The sequence below is a fragment of the Marmota monax genome, unplaced genomic scaffold (assembly GCF_021218885.2).
Source record: "Marmota monax isolate L192 unplaced genomic scaffold, Marmota_monax_Labrador192_F-V1.1 WCK01_AAM20220418_F8-fsc00036, whole genome shotgun sequence".
Lineage (NCBI taxonomy): Eukaryota > Metazoa > Chordata > Mammalia > Rodentia > Sciuridae > Marmota > Marmota monax.
In genome coordinates, this window is record NW_026694491.1 from 11,365,649 (window position 1) to 11,388,262 (window position 22,614).

Here is a 22,614-nt window from a genome sequence, read left to right on the forward strand (position 1 = left end):
AGTGTAAGTTTTAGGAGCTATTGCATAAAGTTAAGAAAGTGTTAGTTTTGTGATATATTGGTCTGAATTATAGTATAGCTTTATCCATGATGTGTATTTTATTCAGTGTGAAAATGTATCCTTAAAAGAGCAAATGGAGTCTATAAATAAAGAACTGGAGATTACCAAGGAAAAACTTCACACTGTTGAACAAGCCTGGGAACAAGAGACTAAATTAGGTAAGTCTTATGACTGGTAATAGAAAATGATTAGGAATAAACAGGGGATGCTTCTCATTTAAAATTCCATTTCTGTTCCAAAAAAGGAGAAAATATTCTGTTTAAAAATATGAGCTCTGCCCAGAAGTTTAACTTAGTAAGTAGTTGATGAATAATATCTTGTACAAATTCCCACCAAATTTGATTTTCAGTTTATAAATTATATTTGTTCCTAGTAAGAAATTTATGAGTATACATTATCTATTTTGAACATCATTTAACAATCAAAAGTAGCGATAATTTTGAAAAATCCTGTATTTTAATAGTAATATGGAGTACTCCCTAAGTGTGGTTATATTAATTACTTATTTGCTTTTATTAAATTCATCATAAAATATTTGCTATTATTAAGTTTACCATAAAACATCAAAGAAAATCTGAAAAGAATTTTTACTGTTTATAGTTGCACTGCTGTATTATCACATTTTTACTTATATGTTCATATATTTCTATACTTCAAATTACAATATGTATTTGTGTTATATGCTATGTTCATTTAGTAAATATAAAAAATATTACTGTTTTACTCATCATACACATAAATGTAAATGTTCGTGCAATATCCCAATTTGAATGATTATCATTAAATCATTCTTTTGGTATTGTTTATAGTGCTACAATGAACATCTTCATATGTTTCTAACAGATATTACCATTTCAAAAGTTATTGAAATCTTGGTGGCTCCTACTAGGTTTTCCATATTAGGTTTTATAGTTGTCAAAATTTATATAGCATTTTAATAATTTTCTCTCATAGCATTGGATTTTATAATTTTCAAATAAATTTGCTGCTCTGAATAAGGTATTTTTAATTTGTTTCTGAGAATTTATAGTTCTAATGCTCTTCAGGGCTTCTATTACTGAGACAATTGGATTAGAGAGAGCAAACATTAGGAAATTTTTAAAAAATTACTTTTATGAATATAATTTTTAATTTACAAAGAGATTAAGTATGAATTAACTTTAATGTAGCTCCTACATACATGAAAGAAGATACCACTTTAAAACTTAAGTTTTACTTAAGTTTCAGTAGGTTTTTAAAATTTTATTCTCTTGGGCTGGGGATGTAGCTCAAGTGGTAATGCACTCGCCTGGCATGCACTGGGCGCTGGGTTCGATCCTCACCACCACATAAAATAAAAAATAAAGATGTTGTGTCCACCAAAAACTAAAAAATAAATATTAAAAATTCTCTCTCTCTCTCTCTCTCTCTCTCTCTCTCTCTCTCTCTCTCTTTTAAAAAGAAATATATCACCAAGATTTTAAGAGTGTCTTCTTACTTCCTATTCCCTTTTAGCTTTAAGTGTCACTTCATTTATCTTTTTTCTTCACTGAGGAGTTTTTACTATTGGTCTATTGTGTTCTTTCCTCTGTACCAAAATTTGTTTCAGCCCCTCCTCCAAGCTTCTTTTCAATTTTGGACTTCAGCACAATATAGGACATCTTACCTTCTTTTTCTTCTTTTGTATTGGCGACTGAACCCAGTGGCACTTAACCACAGGATCTTGCTAAGTTGCTGAATTTGGAATCCTCCTTCTTCAGCCTCCCAAATTGGTGTGATTACAAGTGTATGCCACCATGCCTGGCTTCTTATGTCTTTGTATATTTACATTTAGTGAAGGTTTTTTTTTTTTTTTTTTTCCATTCTGATGCTTAGGTTGCTTGAAGGGGTCTCAGTTCCATACTGAACTGATTTACTAATGTGAAGCTTCTTCTGGTAGTCTGTTATTGTTAGTTACTTGATCACAGCTTGTAGCAGCTATTTTAAAATCATTTATTTTAAAGATAGATACAGGACCTAATGAAATAATTTTCAAAACTAAGACTTGCCAATTTTATTTTGTTGTTCAAAAATGCATATTACTTTGAGAAAATGCAGTTATAAGATTTGAAATTTTGAAGTTGTACAAATAGGGGGAGGCGTTATTGTTATAAAGCTTATTTAGTGGTGATACATGCCTGTAATCCCAGCAGCTAGGGAGGCTAAGGCAGGAGAATCGCAATTCAAAGCCAGCCTCAGCAGTTTAGCAAGGCACTAAGCAACTTATGACACACTGTCTTAAAATAAGAGACTAAAAAGGCCCATGGATGTGGCTCAGTGTTAAGTGCCTCTGAGTTTAAACCCTGATATTAAAAAAAAAAAAAAAAAAAAAAAAAATTAGTCATGCTTAATTCTAATTGACTTTCTAAAAAACAAAATATTCTACCATATTTTTTTTTCAGGAATATATCTGTTATGTAAAGCAAAAGTGTAAGTTTTCTTCCTTGACCAAAAGAATGACCAAGTAACTAATAACACTCCTACATGATATCTTCTCATAGAAAATTGAGGCTTTTAATTTCTTTTCATTTAATCAGAGAATTTGTTGTCCAGACAAGCCATATATCTACATGTAACAACTAATAACAGAATGTAAAATATTTGGTAAAATCTCAGTCATAGAGCTTCAGATTTTACTTTCCAGTTTGTCTGTAATGCCTTAAAAAAATCAAGTCATTATACTTGTGTTCCAAAGAAGCGTTGCTTTATTGCATTGCTTCTCATGCAGTTTATCTCCTTTCTATAAAGTATATGAATTTTCCATATTTTGATTTTAATATATGTAACACTTCTGTGCTAAAACTTTACAATGTTACATCAGCACTCCCTTTTTTTTTGTTATTGTTTGATGAAGAACATACATTTCAGAGAGATGAATTGGGTAGGCATCAGATATGGAGGAAGTAATAGAGCTAAGAATAAGATCCAGGTCTGTCATAATTTAAAAGCTCATGAGCTTTCCATGGAACTATAATATTTCCTTATGTACAGCATTTAAAATATCTGAGATATGATTTGAATATAAACCATATGAGATTGACTTGAGTATTATTGCTTATAGGGAATGAATCTAACCTGGATAAGGCAAAGAAGTCAATAACCAACAGTGACATTGTTTCTATTTCAAAAAAAATCACTATGTTGGAAATGAAGGAATTAAATGAAAGGCAGCGGGCTGAACATTGTCAAAAAATGTATGAACACATAAGGACTTCATTAAAGCAAATGGAAGAACGAAATTTTGAATTGGAAACCAAATTTGCTGAGGTTTGATATTAAAATTTTTATCATGCAATTAGAGAGTAAAGAGTTAGTAGACATTATATTATTGTAAAGAGGTCTGTATCTATGAAGTAGCATATGAATATGGAGCTTGTGTTTCATGTAATGAGTAAATAAAAAATTATTTAAAAATCTGAATTATTTAAAAGAAACATATTTGAGTAAGTTCTTGTTTCTTACCAATGTTATATTGTAGTTTTAATATATAAAGAGATGTTATTACCTAGTAATGAAGTTGCCTTCTATTACCATCCCTTCATCTAACACATATTCGTTACCTATTACACGTTAGACCCTGTTTGGGAGCTGAGCCTATAACAAGAAAAAAATAGATAGCAATCTTTGCTTTCAGAGACTTTACAAATTGAAGGTTTTAGATTTTTTTATGTAGTCAGAATCATTAAACTGCCTGGCAGTAAATGGTTCACATATATTCTGCAATTTATGATTAAACAACTGTCTTACAGTGATTGCTTACATTGAGACTTAACATATTTTCCAAAGCATATATATAATCTTTATTCTGAGTCTCTAATTCTATACTAATAATATTTTATTAAAAAATTTGGATTTATGTATAGAGATGTAATGGAGATAAAATATGAATACACTGAATTCTCAACATCAGAAGTTCAGATATTATAAAATATTTAATTGCCTAATATAAATGTCTTTGGTGCATTAGAATACAACCATTGTTTGATTATTTCTGAATCTTTCCTCTTTTTCCTATCCTCAGTCTCTTCTTAAAACTTTCTACCTGTGTCTGAATTAAGACAAAGTAAATAGGACTGCACTACTCTGAAAACTAAATTATAAGAAAAATCTCAACCAAAACTGATGTATCTCGGCTGGAGATACAGCTCAGTAAAGTGTGCTTAGCATGCATAAAGCTCTGGGTTTGGTTCCATCCAGGCACCAAACAAACAACTTATTTATCTGAATTTTTTTTTGTTACTTTTTTCTAGCTTACCAAAATCAACTTGGATGCACAGAAGGTGGAACAGATGCTAAGAGATGAGTTAGCTGATAGTGTGAGCAAGGCAGTAAGTGATGCTGATAGGCAACGGATTCTAGAATTAGAAAAGAAAGAAATGGAGCTAAAAGTTGAAGTGTCAAAGTAAGTGCTTTGCAAACAAGTTAATCATTTGATTAGATATGTTTTCTCTAATTTGTCTTTCAGAAAATATATTACAGGCACATGGAGAAAATATTCTTAGTGGAAATTGATACTGGTTTCTTTTTATATGAAAAGGAAGAATAGTGACTGGGTTTATAGCCCAGTGGTGGAGTGCTTTTGTAGTGTGCACAGGGCCCTGGGTTTAAGCCCCAGAACTGCAACAGAAAAGGAAGACTAACATTAACAAGGAGACAGGGGATTTAAATCAGGGATGCTTTACCACTGAGCTACATTCCTGATCCATTTATTTATTTATTAAGCCCACTCTTGCTAAGTTGCTGAGGCTGGCATTGAACTTTTGATCCTCCTTCCTCAGCCTGTCAAGCCTCTGAGATTATAGGTGTGTACCACTAATTAACAAGGTTAATTTTTAAAGAGGTTAAATAATGACACTGAAGAGGAAATGCCTTGTCAAAATTTGCATTTTTCAGAGATAGGAAAGAATATTGTTGCAGAAAGCACTGAAGTTGTAATCAAGATCCTGTGAGCTCTGCTCCTTCCTCATACTGATTTTTTTCTTAGTGAAAAGAAGAATGGTCATTTGATGCATTTCAACTTACGCTTTTTTACTTTAATAAGGAAGTATAAGTACCTCTTCTGTCTGTTGAAGATAGAAGATTTGTTTCATAAGGTTGTTTCATAAGGTTGCTTTAAAAATACAATGAAAAGTTCGGATTTTGATTTAATTTACAATGGGCATCTGCTGTATACTAGGCGTTCTGCAAGGTATTGCGCTAACTCATACAATCACATGTTTTCATTTCACACTAGGAAATAGCCCCAAGCTAATTTAGAAAACAAAATTTAAGAGTAATGTTTGTGTGCCAGGTAGAGATGCTTTGTACTCACTTTCCTTTGTAATTAAGTACTACTTCCAATGAAAAGTATAGGGAGTGTTGAGTCAACCTATCAGGCATGAATAATTATTAAGGTAATATTTTTATAGCTTGTTTATAAAGTTATAGCCATTATTTTTGAAGCATTGATAGTCCTCTTGGGAATATCAGTCATTGCCAGCCCTTTTCTTTATAAAGCACTCTTTTTTTTCTTCTTTTTTTCTTTTTAATTCTTCTCTCCTTAAGGACCTTACTTTTAAAAATAATTACTTTGTGATTTTTCATTTTATCATATTGCATTAATCCAAACTTTGACACTGGCTGTAAGAGCTTCTGATAAATTTGAGGGAACTTGGCTTGTCACAATGAACTGAAATTATTCTAGCACAAAACAAAATTTTACATTTTGTCTTGCCCATGTTATCTAACTTCAAAAGTTATAAGGGAAGTAGCAGGGCTTAACTTTTTGTAATTGTAATAAATGTATATTTTGTTTCCTTTAACTTTTCCAATAACTTACAAGTTAAAGCAAATCAAAATACACATTAATCTACACTGGGAACTTAGGAGATTAAAATTTCTATATTCTTAACTGTGTAATGATATTAGATCAACCAATTTACTACCTTACTCTAATGCATTTTCCAAATTATAATAATTAGTATCTTACAAAAAAGTGTGCAATCAGGGTTCTTTTGGTGTATACATTTGGAAAATGCTAAATATTAGGTATAACTTCTGATAATTATATTAGAACTTCTTATAACATGTAATGTGAGACAATATTACATATTATGAATCTTCAAAGAAAAGGGATGTTGGGAACAGTTTTTTTTTTTTTCCTGTAGCATACGTTAACATCTCATAAAATTAGTTTTTATTAAACAATTCAGAAGATCCCTGAAGCCTTTGTATTTTATATAGAGAAAAGATGATGAAAGTTAATATCATTTTCAGAATGGAGTCTAGAAATTTGAAATTTTATTGTTATAAAGAAAATGTACTTGATTGTTACTGAAATACCTTTTCACTTTTTAGACTGAGAGAAATTTCTGATATTGCTAAAAGACAAGTTGAAATCTTAAATGCTCAACAACAGTCCAGGGAAAAAGAAGTAGAATCACTCAGAACGCAGCTGGTAGAGTATCAGGTATGTGCACTACTGCCTCTTCTGTGCACAATCTACTTTTTTCCTAAATTACTGTTAGATATTAGTGTAAGAGTAAAGTTTCAATCAGAAAATATGCCCACCAAAGACTCTTTTTCTTGTTTGGTGGAACTTGAAAAGAGAAATACTTTAATTTGAAATACATTTATAATTCAGAAAAGCATTTAAATCCTACAAATGCATCATACTGGCTGCCTATCAAAGACACTGAGTAGTAGTTAAGACGTCTTTAAAAGCAATGTATTCTCTTGTATTTTTATGTAGCTTTTCACATTTTTTCACAAATATTTTTTATTAAAACACATAACGTTAATGGGCCAAGGACCTGAACAGACACTTCTCAGAGGAGGACATACAATCAATCAACAAGTACATGAAAAAATGCTCACCATCTCTAGCAGTCAGAGAAATGCAAATCAAAACCACCCTAAGATACTATCTCACTCCAGTAAGATTGGCAGCCATTATGAAGTCAAACAACAACAAGTGCTGGCGAGGATGTGGGGAAAAGGGTACTCTTGTACATTGCTGGTGGGACTGCAAATTGGTGCAGCCAATTTGGAAAGCAGTATGGAGATTTCTTGGAAAGCTGGGAATGGAACCACCATTTGACCCAGCTATTCCCCTTCTCGGTCTATTCCCTAAAGACCTAAAAAGAGCATGCTACAGGGACACTGCTACATCGATGTTCATAGCAGCACAATTCACAATAGCAAGACTGTGGAACCAACCTAGATGCCCTTCAATAGACGAATGGATAAAAAAAATGTGGCATTTATACACAATGGAGTATTACTCTGCATTAAAAAATGACAAAATCATAGAATTTGCAGGGAAATGGATGGCATTAGAGCAGATTATGCTAAGTGAAGCTAGCCAATCCCTAAAAAACAAATGCCAAATGTCTTCTTTGATATAAGGAGAGTAACTAAGAATAGAGTAGGGACGAAGAGCAGGAGAAGAAGATTAACATTAAACAGGGATGAGAGGTGGGAGGGAAAGAGAGAGAGAAGGGAAATTGCATGGAAATGGAAGGAGACCCTCAGAGTTATACAAAATTACATACAAGAGGAAGTGAGGGGAAAGGGAAATATAATACAAGGGGGAGAAATGAATGACAGTAGAGGGGGTGGAGAGAGAAGAGGGGAGGGGAGGGGAGGAGAGGGGGGATAGTAGAGGATAGGAAAGGCAGCAGAACACAACAGACACTAGTATGGCAATATGTAAATCAATGGATGTGTAACTGATGTGATTCTGCAATCTGTATATGGGGTAAAAATGGGAGTTCATAACCCATTTGAATCAAAGTATGAAATATGATATCAAGAACTGTGTAATGTTTTGAACAACCAACAATAAAAATTAAAAAAAAAAAAACACATAACGTTGTCTACATTAGTGTCTACCAGTGTTTGTGATTTACATGTGGAAGTTAAAATAAATAGTAATATTCAGAAATTATTTAGTCAGATTTGGATTTTTAAGTTTATTTGATTCCAAGTTTCCTTTTACAATTCTTTGATAACTATTTGTATTAAAGCAAAGTTAGGTTTTTGTAGGATGCCACACTGTTTTAAAATTTTAATCCATGATAAATTTCACTGGAAATTTTGAAACTTACTCTAAGTGTGTATTATTATTATTTTTTAATATTAGGCTCAATCTGATGAAAAGGCACTAATTGCTAAGTTACACCAACATCTTGTCTCTCTTCAAATTAGTGAAGCCACTGCTCTTGGTAAGTTGGAGTCAGTTACATCTAAACTACAGAAGATGGAAACCTATAATTTACGCTTAGAACAGAAACTGGATGAAAAAGAACAGACCCTCTATTATGCTCGTTTGGAGGGGAGAAACAGAGCAAAACATTTGCGCCAAACAATTCAGTCTCTACGCAGGCAATTTAGTGGAGCTTTACCCTTGGCGCAACAGGAAAAGTTCTCTAAAACAATGATCCAGCTTCAAAATGACAAACTGAAGATAATGGAAGAAATGAAAAATTCTCAGCAAGAACATAGAAATATGGAGAATAAAGCATTGGAGATGGAATTAAAGTTACGGGGCCTAGAAGAGTTAATAAGCACTTTAAAAGATGCCAGGGGAGCCCAAAAGGTAAACATTTACTTTTAAGTTTAGTATTAAAAATTTTAAGTTTTTAATATGTGCTTGTATGAAGTGCTTAATTTGCAATAAAAACTTTAATTACAATTCATTTTGATGTTATAAATTAGGAATTTTACTGTTTATTATTTGTAAAGATGAGATTCTTCTAAGCACAAGCATTTAATAAAAATACTTAGGTCGTAAAATAGGAAAGAATTTTAAACACCAGGAAGTTCATATATATCAATTAATACTAATTATTATTAAATGTTTATCAGTTGATTTCTACTCTTCATAAGTATTATCTATTCAAAATTATTTGTAAATATTAGGCACACATTTATTGTTTAATGACTTAACCCTCAACTTAGAAGGAATTAAATGAAAAATAGTTATTTTGCAACTGACCCCTATTCTCTAGGCTGGAAATATTTAGGATTTCCATTTTTGAAATTAGTTTCAATGACATGTTTACAATAAATATTCAGTAAACAAATAATAGAGAATGTAAAAATGAAAGTGAATGTTAGTGATATCCATTCCCACATAATCTGAAGAATGTTTTATTGTAATATTCCACATATTCTTTGAAAAGTCTATGGAAATCCTAAATAAACTTTTCCATGTAACTACACCAAGGATAACTTTATATATTATTTTATCATAGAATGTTAATTAATTTTAATTAAAATTGTGATCAACAGGGAAATATTTATTTCATAGCATTTATATTTATTTATATATATATATATATATATATATATATATATATATATATATGTAATTTGGAAATCTTAGGTAATCAATTGGCATATGAAAATAGAAGAACATCGTCTTCAAGAGCTTAAACTAAATCGAGAATTAGTCAAAGATAAAGAAGAAATAAAATACTTGAATAATATAATATCTGAATATGAGCATACAATCAGCAGTCTGGAGGAAGAAATTGTTCAGCAGAACAAGGTTTCATTTTATGCATTCATTTTGTTTTGTTTGCTAATATTTTAAACATAAGAATATTGCATAAGTGGCTGTTGTTTTCCTAATTGAGTGTAACTCCCATTATTAATAGGTTAAAAAGTAATCTGTTTCTCATTTTCTGTTACTCTAAAATCTATATTTATTTATTTGCTTTTAACCATATGCTTAAAAAGAGCAATATATAAATGGACTTATTTGTTTAAATTACTTTTTATTTTCATATTGATTATATGATGTCCATAGTTTCTTCTTGCTCTCACTAATGGATAGAAGGTAGCTTACTCTAGAATTAATTATTCAATTTGGAGGCTGAAAGAACTCATCAAGCACATATGTATCTTAGAGGTTTTGTTGTTCCCTCTGTTTAAATTTTCTTGCCCTAGGTAACTTGTATTTTCACTGTCTTAAGATCTTACCTAAAATATCTTAACCTACTAGTCAACCTTCATCAGCCACCTAATATATAATGGTAAATTCTACCATCAAGATCCATAGTGTTTGTCATTCTCTGATATATTGCATACTTGCTTGTAATTAGCTGTTTCCCTCTCATTAGAATATAAGTTTCATCCTATATTTGTACTGCCTACAATAAGTGCTTGGCACAGGGTATATGCCATTAGATATGTTTTAGATGCATGGATGAATGAATGGATAGATAATAGATTGAAGTTCTAACATCACACCTGCCTATCTCTATGGGATTAGGCAATTTACTTCACCTCCTGAGTTTTTGTATAGTGACCTCAAAGTGTTATAAGGATTAAGTAAGAAAATGTATGTAAAATGTTTTTATATGCCTGGTGTCTCTGTGTACATGTCTGATACATATTGTTCTTGTTAAGTTTCATGAAGAAAGACAGATGGCCTGGGATCAAAGAGAAGTTGAGCTGGAACGTCAACTAGATATTTTTGAACGTCAGCAAAATGAAATCCTAAATGCAGCACAAAAGGTATGAATGAGAGTAATCCTTTTTGCTACTAATAAGCATGGCCTAGAGCATTAACTTAAAGAAATATTTTCTAAATCAGTTGTAATTTTAATTGATGTTATCTTTTTATACATAAAATATGAGGTTTAATCTACATTTTGTTATACATTTGTGAAAATTAATATTATTTAGTATCAATGTTTTAACTGCTGGTTTTAAAACATATTGTTTCTTGATAGTTTGAAGAAGCTACAGGATCAATGCCAGATCCTAGTTTGCCTCTTCCAAATCAACTTGAGATTGCTCTAAGAAAACTTAAGGAGAATATTCGAATAATCCTAGAAACACAGGCAACCTGCAAATCACTGGAAGAGGTAATTAGAAGATTTTACATTTTGATTAGTGTGTTATGTGGAATTTTCTAAATAACATTAATGATGATGATTCAAAAAATAACAAATCTATTGCTAATTGCATTTTTTTTTCTATTCTCATATAATGTTTTTAATTGCCAGTACACCTAATTTGAATTAAATCTTCATTTAATTGCTTTTGGGCATTGTCTCTTTTGGGCACATTGATCAGTAAAAATGAGCATCAAAGGAAGTAAAAAGAATACTTCATTGTATTTTTATGAGCAGTATATTACCTTCCCTTGTATGAACTTTTCATCCCTGTTTATGTTTATGTTTTATTTTGTAGTGTTTACTATGTATCCTATGAATCAATTTTTAGTTCATTCATTTTAAGGAGGAGTTAAGAGTGAATGTAAACTAGAAATTATTTAGTTAGGTATTGAATTTTGATTAAGAGGTGATATAATCAGTTTTGTTAATTATTTAGAAAATAATATAACCTGAGTATTATTTCCATTTTTATTTATACCTAAACATGCTAATTGTAAATATATTTTAAAAGTTTTTTCATATGAAATTCTATACTTTTACTCAATTTAGGAAACTTAGGTTTTCTTTAGTAATTGTAAGATTTGTCATTTATGTGAACTGCCACTGAATTACAACAGAATATCTGCCTTAATTCTACTAAAGAACAACTCCACAACCCTATTCCCTATACTGGGGATTGAACCCAGGGCCTCACACATGCTAGCCAAGTGCCATACCATTGACCTACTTCCGCAGCCCTTTTTATTTTTGAGACAGAGTCTTGCTAATTTTCCCAGGCTGAGTTGGTACTTAAAAATCCTCCTGTTGTGGCCTCCTGATTAGCTGGGATGATAGGTGTGTGCTACCACTCCTGCCCTCTGCATTGTTTAAATAAATTGTAGATTGTTGACTTGGGCTGCTAAAATCCAGTCTTATACTCAGCTGACTTTTACAGATAAGTCTTTTAATGCTCCAGTAGTCATGGTAAATAACAAATAAAAAGAATGATTTCTTACATTTTTCTTTGCAAATATAACATCACCATTCGTTTCTAGATCTAAGGTGAAGAATCTAAATAAAATGCCCTATTTAAATTTTATTTTCATCGTAATGATGAAGTTTTTAAATTTATTTTTTATTTTATTTTATTCATTTATTTATATATGACAGCGGAATGCTTTCCAATTCTTATTACACATATAGAGCACAATTTTTCATATCTCTGGTTATATACAAAGTATATTCACACCAATTTGTGTTTTTATACATGTACTTTGGATAATAATGATCACCACTTTCCACCATCATTTATAAACCCCATGGGAGGAATAGACGAGCTCTAGATATTTTTTATTTTTTTTATTTGTTTTTATTTAGATATGCAGAGTGTATTTTAACATTATACATACATGGAATATAATGCTAATGATAATGTTTTTAGCACGTGATAATTTATAAGTAAATTGAAATATGTGTGCAAATAACTCTTATCACATAAAAATGTAGCAATATAATCAATACTGTCAGCTATTATAAATATGTGAAAAATAAAGTGAAACTACTCAAATGAAGTATTTAAAAATACACTTTAATAATTCATTTTGATTTAACTGCAGAAGCTAAAAGAAAAAGAATCTGCTTTACAATTAGCAGAGCAAAATATTCTGTCAAGAGACAAAGTAATCAATGAATTGAGGCTCCGACTGCCTGCCACTGCAGAACGAGAAAAACTTTTGTCTGAGTTAGGCAAAAAAGACATGGAACCAAAATCGCATTATACGATGAAAATTGCACATCAAACCATTGCAAACATGCAAGCAAGGTTAAATCAAAAGGAAGAAGTATTAAAGAAATATCAACATCTTCTAGAAAAAGCCAGAGAGGTATTTTGTCATATTTTATCCTGTTATTTTACCTCACATTGTGTTTTTCAGTTAAATGTGAAATTTATTTTGTCATAAAGTGATAGTTTATTTCTTTCAAATTTAGGAAATGTTGCTTTCACATGATTGCATTATACAGCTGTCAGTAAAACTGGAAGTTTGTGTATTTTTTTCTTTGTGAACTAACTAAACCAAAAATGGCTATCATGGTTAATGCATATGAGTTTGAGAAATACCAATTGAGCTTATAAGTAAAGATTGAGGCAGTAAGTTAAAAAGAAATCTGTCACACTGGTAATCAATAAAATCAGGTTTACTAGAATTGTATGGGAAAAATCTAATATTTAAAAAAACGTAGAAACAATTGAAAAAATGATAGACATGTTATTTTAATGTTAAACATAAATTATGACTGAAAGCTAGGGTTGTCTTCATAAACATATGTTAGGGGAATTGTATACTGATCTAGATAAATATATGCAGATGTTATTCATTCTCTATCTGAAAGGGATTTTAGAGGATTGAGGAAAATACAATGTTTTAAACATTTTAAGACCTTTGGAATGTGAATTTATTTGAATCATGATTTGAAATATAGTTTTGATTTTTTTGTATACTAGGAGCAAAGAGAAATTGTTAAGAAGCATGAGGAAGACCTTCATATTCTTCATCATAAATTAGAACTACAAGCTGATAGTTCACTAAGTAAATTCAAGCAAACAGCATGGGTAAGATTCTAAGAACTTTGTTCTATTTGTTTTTGATTTTTGAGATCTTATAATTTAAAATTTGCCACTCTTCAGTTTATCAGAGTAGAAGTCATCTCACTTTTTTGTTTCTAAAATAATCTTTTGGAAATATGGCTCTGGTAATTCCTTTTTTTAGACCCAGATCCTTTAGTAACTTACCACTACACACAAAATCATGTTTATACTCAGCCATGCATTCAGAGCCTCCTATGAGATCTGACTTAAGTCTTTTCTTTTCAAATTCTACTCATTCTACTCATTCTGTTTATATCTAAGTGCTTTGCACCTTTTGAATTCAGCTAATTCTTACCTGTTTTAATCATTCCATTGTGTATGTGTAAAATGACCTTTCTTCTTAACTCATTTGTCCCATTATCCCAGATGTGGAACACCTATAAAAACTTAAATCGAACATTAAATATATCACTGTGATAACTTTGAAATAATTATGTTTTTAGAGGTCTGTTCTTCTGAGAAAAGTAATAGGTGAGTGGTTAGAGTGTCTTAAAAAATACATTCTTATTTCCATGTACATATATGAAAATATGTATTTCACATCCATGTAAGAAAATATATGAAATATATATATGTATACATATGAAAATATATATGTAGTATATTTAAGGATATAAATAGATTTCCAACCTATTTTAATGCACCTTTGTCAATTCTGTTGAAATATTCACAGAATTGAAAACTTGGGACTGAATGGTTTATTGGGCAGTATTGGAATCCTTGAGCCTTACCTCATTAATTCAGTCAGCATTTATTGATCCTCCACTTCATATAGATACTTTGCAAAAACTGGGAATACAAAAAATAAGCTATTTCCTGTCTTCTTTAAGACTTTATTGCTATTTAAATTACTAAATTTTATATTTTGATCGTTTGAAAAACCAAATTAAAATTGTGAAATATGCTGTGGCATTGAATTATAAATGCCTATGGCTAATATGTTCTTGTTTCATAGGATTTAATAAAACAATCTCCTACTCCAGTTCCTACCAATAAGCATTTTATTCGTCTGGCTGAGATGGAACAGACAGTAGCAGAACAAGATGACTCTCTGTCCTCACTTATGATGAAACTAAAGAAAGTATCACAAGATTTAGAGAGACAAAAAGAAATCACTGATTTAAAAATCAAAGAATTTGAAAAAGTCAAATTACGGTAAGTCTTAGAAGTGTGCTTTAAAAATAAATGGTAATTATGATATAATGAAGATGAATGCATTTGCTCTGCCAGGCACTGTACTAAGACCTTGATGAATATTATCTCATTTTATACTCAGGACTACTTATGACATAGTTGCTACTGTCCCCAATTATTAGATTAGGAAACAAGGTTTTAGGAAGGCTCAGTAACATTCTAGGAGGAAGTAGAAAAGCAATCTTTTGAATTTAGTCTGACTCAAAGACCAATCCAAATTCTCCAGAATTTCATTTGTAACTTGTGTGTCAGTTTCATCCTCTGGACAATGAAAATGACAGTACTTTGGTTCTTTTGATCTGAGACAGGAAGAGCTTTTTTACAATGTGGAAGGTGAAAATAGACTCTAAAAGCAGAATACAGGCTATCTTGAGGGGGAGACACACCACCAGGTCTTAAAATTAAGATTTGATTAGTGTACATAATTAGGTGACTATGTGTCCTCCAAAGGGATTGGCCTGCCTTCTGGGATTGGGAAATATTAAGGGAGGATCATGTTTTCCCATTAAGGTTAGGGTTAAGGTTAGGATTAGGGTTAGGTCTGATATTTAGGTTTTGGTTTAGATCAACTTGTCTGTAATTCTGGTGGTCTATTAGGTGACCAGGCCACATGGTCAACGTCCAGTCAAAGGTTAGCCCCAACCTCACAAGGTTTGTGGTTTCTTTTTATTGAAGTCTTTTTCCTGTTTTGTTACATTACAGAAAGCTAGTAGGGAACTGAATAACTGCAAGTAATTCATGCACTGTTTAGGCCTTTTTCTGTCTCCTGTGTTCCTTTGTCTGGCTCACAAGTTGTTTGTTCTGTAGTTTAACAGGGATATTTTCCTTTAAGGACCGTGTGTTCTCGCTACACCCCTAAATTTCTTTCTCACTTTTGGAGTGGTTATATGAAATTCTAATGGTTATGTATAAGGAAGTAACTTGAAAATTGCAAAGTCATATGTACATACAGAAATTTTGTTTGCACATCTTAAAGTGTGCAGCACAAAATTGAAGCACAATAAATGTTTGCTAAATAACAGTAATTTTTTTATTAATTATTGTGACAATACAGTGTCATAGCATTCTGTATATTAGAGATTCTTAATATATCAAGGAATTTATTGAGACACAGATTTTTAAGCCTAAAATAAATTTATAGTTGTGCAGTTTCAAATCATTGTAGAACTATCTTTTAAGTATTTGCCATATGAAATACTTCAAGTAGTTGTTTTATACACTTATAAAATTTTTATTAAGATATTCCTTGTAGCAGCTAATCTGTTGTATACATGTTCTTGTTTTTTTCAGACTCCAAGAAAACCATGCAGTTGAAGTGAAAAAAGTGAAAGCAGAAGTAGAGGATTTAAGGTGTCTTCTGGCCCAGTCACAAAAGGAGTTGCAGAGTTTAAAGTCTGAACTTGAGGCTCAAAAAGAAGCAAATTCAAGAGCTCCAACAACTACAATGAAAAATCTAGTAGAACGGCTAAAGAGTCAATTAGCCTTGAAAGAAAAACAGCAAAAAGTAAATAATAACATATTATTAACATTTTCTAGAAATACATAGAAAACATAGAAAAAAATGATAGTTGAAGACTTATAAATTGGTAAAAGATAATAGCATTAATCTGTGTTAGAATAAAAAGAATGAGTATTTATCTAATACACTTAAATAAGACTTATTCAAAGATAGTTTTTAAATAACCTTAACTGAGTGCTGTTTTTAAATGTAGATGTAGTTCATTTTGTCTATGTTGTCATCAGTAATTTGTAGATTATCTGCAGGAAAGGAAAGAAAAGCTTAACATTTTTTCTCCTTTTCTACTGGAATTTTATGCTGCTGAGTCTGTTTCAAATAATTAAGCGGTTTTGAACAATTTGATTTGGGTAACTAAGAAGGATATATGATCGTGAAAAGAAGGAGAGATCAAAAAAGGGAATCACAGAGGTGGTATGGGAAGCCGTTGGTTGATTATCTTGTTAGTTTTTTTTTCATCCCCATTCATCTCAGATTTGATATCCTAAAACATTTTAGGAGGTACTCCTAATTTTCTCTTAGCTCATAAAATTTACTTTCAACAAGCCTTTTGTATTCCTGTACCTATCCTTTCTACCTAAATTTAATTAATTTCATATGGAAGGATGACTGAAATCATGAAGGAAATCGTTCACTCAGTGAATGATTTATAATATCTAAATTTGGATATTGGGGAAAAAAACATGCCTAGATTTTGTAATATAAATTGATTGATTTATGCTGGATTCTCATATCATTGTCAAGATTTTAAACCATTTTACTCAATTTGGAAAGAATTAAATATAAATCACTTATGAAAATTCATTTGAAAAGTATGTTGTGAATTTCATTTGATTAAATACATGATTTTAGGAAAATAATAGCAAGAAATAAAGGTTGTTTACTTTTTATGTCATGTTGCTCAATTAAAATATCAATTTTCCTTTAAAAATGTATGTATGTTGTAACTTTTAGGCACTTAGTCGAGCTCTTTTGGAACTCAGGGCAGAAATGACAGCAGCAGCTGAAGAACGTATTATTTCTGTAACTTCTCAGAAAGAAGCAAATCTTAATGTTCAACAGATTGTTGATCGACATACAAGAGAGCTAAAGGTGAACATCAACATAAGCATTAATATAACCAAATTCTGATAGTTCCCATTGAAAGGAATCCACTTTAATAATAGTAATTTTAATAATAAATAGGGGATTTGTAATGCATTATTAGTGGATAGATACACATATAGACACTTTTCAAGAATATCATTTTTTCATTCTTTTTATTGGTGCATTATAGTTGTACATAATGGTGGCAATTCATTGTTACATATTTACACATGAACACAATTAAACAATATAATTTGACCAATATAATTTTCTAGTATTTCCCCTTTACCTCCCTTCCCTCCTGTTCCCTTTTCTTTACTGTGCTGATCTGCTTTAGATTTTCATGAGATCCCCCTCCTTTCTTTTCCTTTTTCCTCTCTAGCTTCTGTTTTTGACAGAAACCATATGACCCTTGATTTTCTGAGTTTGGTTTATTTTGCTTAATGTAATGTTCTCAAGTTCCATCTATTTTCCTGAAAATGACATTATTTCATTCTTTTTTATGACCAAATAAAACTCCCTTTATGTATACATACCATATTTTCGTTCATCTATTGATGGACACCTAGGCTGGTTCCGTAACTTGGCTATTGTGAATTGTGGATATCCATTTATCAGTATAGAATAATGACTTTAATTCTTTAGGATAAATACCAAGGAATTGTACAACTGGGTTATATGCTGTATCAGTTCCTAGTCTTTTGAGGAAACTTAGTATACTGATTTCCATAGTGGTTGTACTAATTTACAGTCCTGCCAACGGTGTAAAAATGTTCCTTTTTCTCCACATCCTCTCTAGCATTTTTTATTGTTTATACTCTTGATGACTACCATTTGACTGATATGAGATGATCTCAGTGTAGTTTTGATTTCCATTTCCCTAATTGCTAATGATGTTGAATATATATATATACGTTTGCTGGTAATTTGTACTTCTTCTTTTCAGAAATGTCTGTTTAATCCATTTGCCTATTTATTAATTGGATTATTTGATTTTTTTGGTGTTAAGTTTTTTTAGTTCATTGTATATTCTAGATACTAATCCTCAATCAGTAGAGTAGTTAGCAAAGATTTTCTTCTGTTCTGTAGGTTCTCTCTTCACATTCCTAATTGTTTCCTTTGCTGTGTAGATGCTTTTTAATTAGATGTCATCCCATATATTAACTCTTGGCATTATTTCCTGAACAACATTATAATAGTAATTTTTTATTGGTAGTAATACTATTTGATCTATAATAATTTATTCAAAAGAAATACATTTAGTCAAATAAGACATTATAGGGCAAATAACATCATGATAAAACTGGCCTTCAGATTATTTTGATATTAATTGTGACTTCTATTGTAGTCACAGTTCTAGAGTGGCATATTTTTGAAAATACAGAAGCAGCTACCGTATTACACTTATTATAAGAGTATTACTCAGAAACTGTGGATAGTGATGGCTTCATGTTTCTGTCACTGTCACCATATAGAACAGCTAAGAACTCTGAATTCCTACATAATGGCTTGTATATACTTCCAGGAATTACAAGCTGCCCTTTGATGTTTTGTCTTTAAAAAGTAGATTAGAAACTACTTGAAGTCAGAGATTTTGTTTTATATTACTCTTAATGCTTCATAGTATTTAAAAATCTCCATGCACATTGATAGGTACTGGTTTCTTTAAAATTAAGCTATAAACATTTATTTAATTGATAAAATTTCATTTCTGGGTATTGAAAATTAATTGCTTTAGACTTTTTTCTTTAATATAGTATTAGTTTTTGCTTCAAATAGACTTGGCTCATTTAACATGAACATGGAAAAATATATGTAGTTTGGCTTTTAATACTGTGTATTGTACTTAAAATTTTCCTTTTTCTTTGTAATAAAAAGTATTAATGGTATACGTTCTATTTTGTGTTGCTTTTGTCATTGGTATATGTGGTGAGGATTCATGACTAAGACCTTTCTTTATCTCTAGTCACAAATTGAAGATTTAAATGAAAACCTTTTAAAATTAAAGGAAGCTCTTAAAACAAGTAAAAGCAGAGAAAACTCACTAAGTGATAATTTGAATATTTTAAATAATGAACTGCAAAAACACCAAAAAGCCTATAATAAAATACTTAGAGAGAAAGATGGAATTGATCAAGAAAATGATGAACTTAAAAGGCAAATTAAAAGACTAACCAGTGGATTACAGGTAATTTTATATTTAGTTTTGATTAATGTTTTTGATTTGTAATATATAGGTAATAGGTAATAGTTTATTTCCTCTTTTAAATTTTGTCTTCATATTAAGAGTATTATTCAGAAACTATGGGTAGTGATGGCTTCAGAAGATTTCTATAATTGGAATATTTATTGTGTATTTTTTTACTCTGCCTTTTTAGAATGTAAAGTTACATCTTATTTATTACAGAGCAAACCTCTGATGGACAATAAACAAAGTTTAATTGAAGAACTTCAAAAGAAAGTTAAAAAATTAGAAAGCCAACTAGAAAGAAGAGTAGATGAGGTGGATTTAAAACCTGTGAAAGAAAAGGTATGTGATACATCATAAGTGGTATCGGATATATATAAGGCAAGAAGTTTCCATCCTTAAGGAATTTTCAGTATGTTTAAGGAGGCACCTCTAATGTTACTCTTACTTGGGAATTGCTACTTCAACTCTATGTCAACTTCCTGACTTCAAATACTTTTACACCTTAAGTATTCAATTGTATTTATCATTTCTCTCCAAGTAACCATTTATGTAGGTAAGAACTTTTGACCTTTGGGGAAAACTGGACATTGGACATTTTAAGATTTTAAGATCTCTGCTTTGATCCATGTGTGTCCTTTTTTTATTTTTATTTATTTTTTTATTTTTTTTCTCCTTCAGTAGGCTAGACTGTCATTTCAGGGTAAAAAAATGATTTGGAACATATTCAGTATTTGCTATAATTAATAACCCATCTGCTCATAGATTGATTCTGTCATGTGAGATAAATTGCTTAATATTTTCTTAAGGTCAACTAGCAAATCGTTTTCTAATAAAAATTATTAATATAAATAACCCAAACCAAAAGTAAAATTGGCTAAAATGCATGTAACTATATTTGGTATGAAGAAGAAATGGGAATACATTGAATATACTGTTAGTATATTGAAAATACCATGCCTGGGAATGTTGCTCAGTGGTAGAGTGCTTGTCTAGCAGGCCTTGGGTTCAGTTCCCAGCTCCACAAAAAACAAAGGAACAGAAGTTTTCTGGGGAAATATTGGTTGATGTTAGTAGTAATGTTTGCCCTGAAACTGGAGGAGGTAAAATTTGTATTATAAAATTTGTATTATAAAATTTACCCAAAACATATTTAATAACTATAAGATAATTTTAATAAAAAGAAAATTAGATGTCTATAATGGCACCAAAGAGAAAGTAGGTAATGAAATTAAAATAACTTAGTAGACTATTCCAGTATTTTCCTATGAAAACTCATCGGTGTCAATGTAATTTTGATGAAAATGATTGCATTTGTATATGTGAAGCCACAGCATGCTTTCTGTCAGAAGCTTTGTTGGTGAAATCTGCAAGATCAAAATGTCTTAACTCCTCTGGATTGCACTCTTAACTGCCTCCCTACCTGGGAGTAAGTCCAGCATTGGATACCAGTTCCTAAGCTGATTCCTATCAATAAGCCCCAGTAACCTTGTGCATTTGCCTAAATTCCTAACCTCTCTGTTTCAGTTTATTCAGTTTATTAACCTGAAATAATACTGTCTTTATTGCCATGGAAGATAATTTTGACAATTAAATGAAATAATATGTGAAAGTTTTGTAAGATATCAAGTCTAGTCTATACAAGTATAAGATATTATTATTAGGGGCTGGGGATGTGGCTCAAGCGGTAGCGCGCTCGCTTGGCATGCGTGCGGCCCGGATTCAATCCTCAGCACCACATACAAACAAAGATGTTGTGTCCGCCGAAAACTAAAAAATAAATATTAAAAAAAATTCTCTCTCTCTCTTTAAAAAAAAATAATAATAATACTTCAGTGTTGAGCCTCACAGCTGACTTTAAAAAAAAAAAAAGATATTATTATTAACTAGAAAACACAGAGGACAATCTTGATTTTAACATGTATATCCATAAACCTATTAGAAAATTTTTTCAGGTTCCATAGTACTTGGACATTTCTAATTTATATTAAAAATATGCTTTCATATTGAGTGTTTTGAAATTTCAGCATGTTTTTGTCTGTAAACAATATAGCAAACATGTATAAGGTAACAAAATTTCCTATGCTTTGCACTCCTTTCAGTGTACATTTATTGTTATCTGAACATACTAGACATTTACTTATATAAGTGTTTATCTTTTGTTTTCCCTGTTTGATTACAAGCTTGGATAGCAGTATCTTTGCTTGTTTTGTTCATTGTTATGTTTCTAGCATCTACTTAATAGATGATCACTATTTGTTAAATGAATGAGAATTTTAAATATACCATATTTTCCTGAGACTTTTAGTAGAGAAATATTTTGAAAGAAAAACATTCTCTCCCTATCCTGTCTTATCTGCTTTTCTTCCTCAGTCTAGAACAGACCCGCGTTGACATTTGCCTTTGTTATTTCCTGTTCATTATTAAATTCCCTCAGCCTTGCTTCCCTCCTTAAATTTGAGGGTAATACAAGACACAATTTAATTGCCTAATCAGGGCAAAGCACTCCATTTCTTGCTTCAGAATCATTTATTTACATACATTATGCCCCCAAATATTATTTACATTTCTAGGAATATAGATAATTTCTTATATATATTTCAGAAAAAAGAAATTAACTATGAACCACTTATTGAAATCTTTACATTTTTTTAAAGGATACTTATTAGTCAAACTAAATAAATAAGGTAAAAAAATTAAACCGTATTAGAAGAAGAATGTTAGAGAACTAGAGAAGATTGCTTTGATAAGACAAATAATCCTAGTTAGGAATTTAAATTTAAGTTATGAATCTCAACACTTTTAGGCCCAAAATGACCTTTTATACTAAATAATAATAATGTTTTATAATATCCCCTTCACTATTACAAATGGAATTCATGATTAATATAAACTAATTACTTAAATAACTTCAAGAATATTATTAATAATATCTCAAATAAATTTTTATAGGAAAAACATGAAAGAAAAGTAACATAAAATAATAAGTATATGACTATATTATTCATATTTCAACATGTAAGTAGTCTGACATGCT

At 30.7% G+C, this 22,614-nt stretch overlaps 1 protein-coding gene across 5 annotated transcripts in view; it reads left to right on the top strand.

Moving 5' to 3' along the window:
• LOC124075678 (centrosomal protein of 290 kDa) overlaps nucleotides 1–22,614 on the top strand; it is an 83,261-nt gene that overhangs the window by 37,657 nt on the left and 22,990 nt on the right. For all 5 annotated transcript variants that reach the window (XM_058571314.1, XM_046419229.2, XM_058571315.1 and 2 more), the window contains exons 26-40: nucleotides 107–218; nucleotides 3,140–3,345; nucleotides 4,329–4,480; nucleotides 6,415–6,526; nucleotides 8,201–8,656; nucleotides 9,446–9,610; nucleotides 10,474–10,581; nucleotides 10,800–10,934; nucleotides 12,563–12,829; nucleotides 13,450–13,557; nucleotides 14,549–14,748; nucleotides 16,078–16,291; nucleotides 17,258–17,395; nucleotides 19,356–19,577; nucleotides 19,797–19,919. In XM_058571314.1, coding sequence (XP_058427297.1) covers nucleotides 107–218; nucleotides 3,140–3,345; nucleotides 4,329–4,480; nucleotides 6,415–6,526; nucleotides 8,201–8,656; nucleotides 9,446–9,610; nucleotides 10,474–10,581; nucleotides 10,800–10,934; nucleotides 12,563–12,829; nucleotides 13,450–13,557; nucleotides 14,549–14,748; nucleotides 16,078–16,291; nucleotides 17,258–17,395; nucleotides 19,356–19,577; nucleotides 19,797–19,919 — 2,718 coding nt within the window. The remainder of the gene's footprint in view (nucleotides 1–106; nucleotides 219–3,139; nucleotides 3,346–4,328; nucleotides 4,481–6,414; nucleotides 6,527–8,200; nucleotides 8,657–9,445; nucleotides 9,611–10,473; nucleotides 10,582–10,799; nucleotides 10,935–12,562; nucleotides 12,830–13,449; nucleotides 13,558–14,548; nucleotides 14,749–16,077; nucleotides 16,292–17,257; nucleotides 17,396–19,355; nucleotides 19,578–19,796; nucleotides 19,920–22,614) is intronic.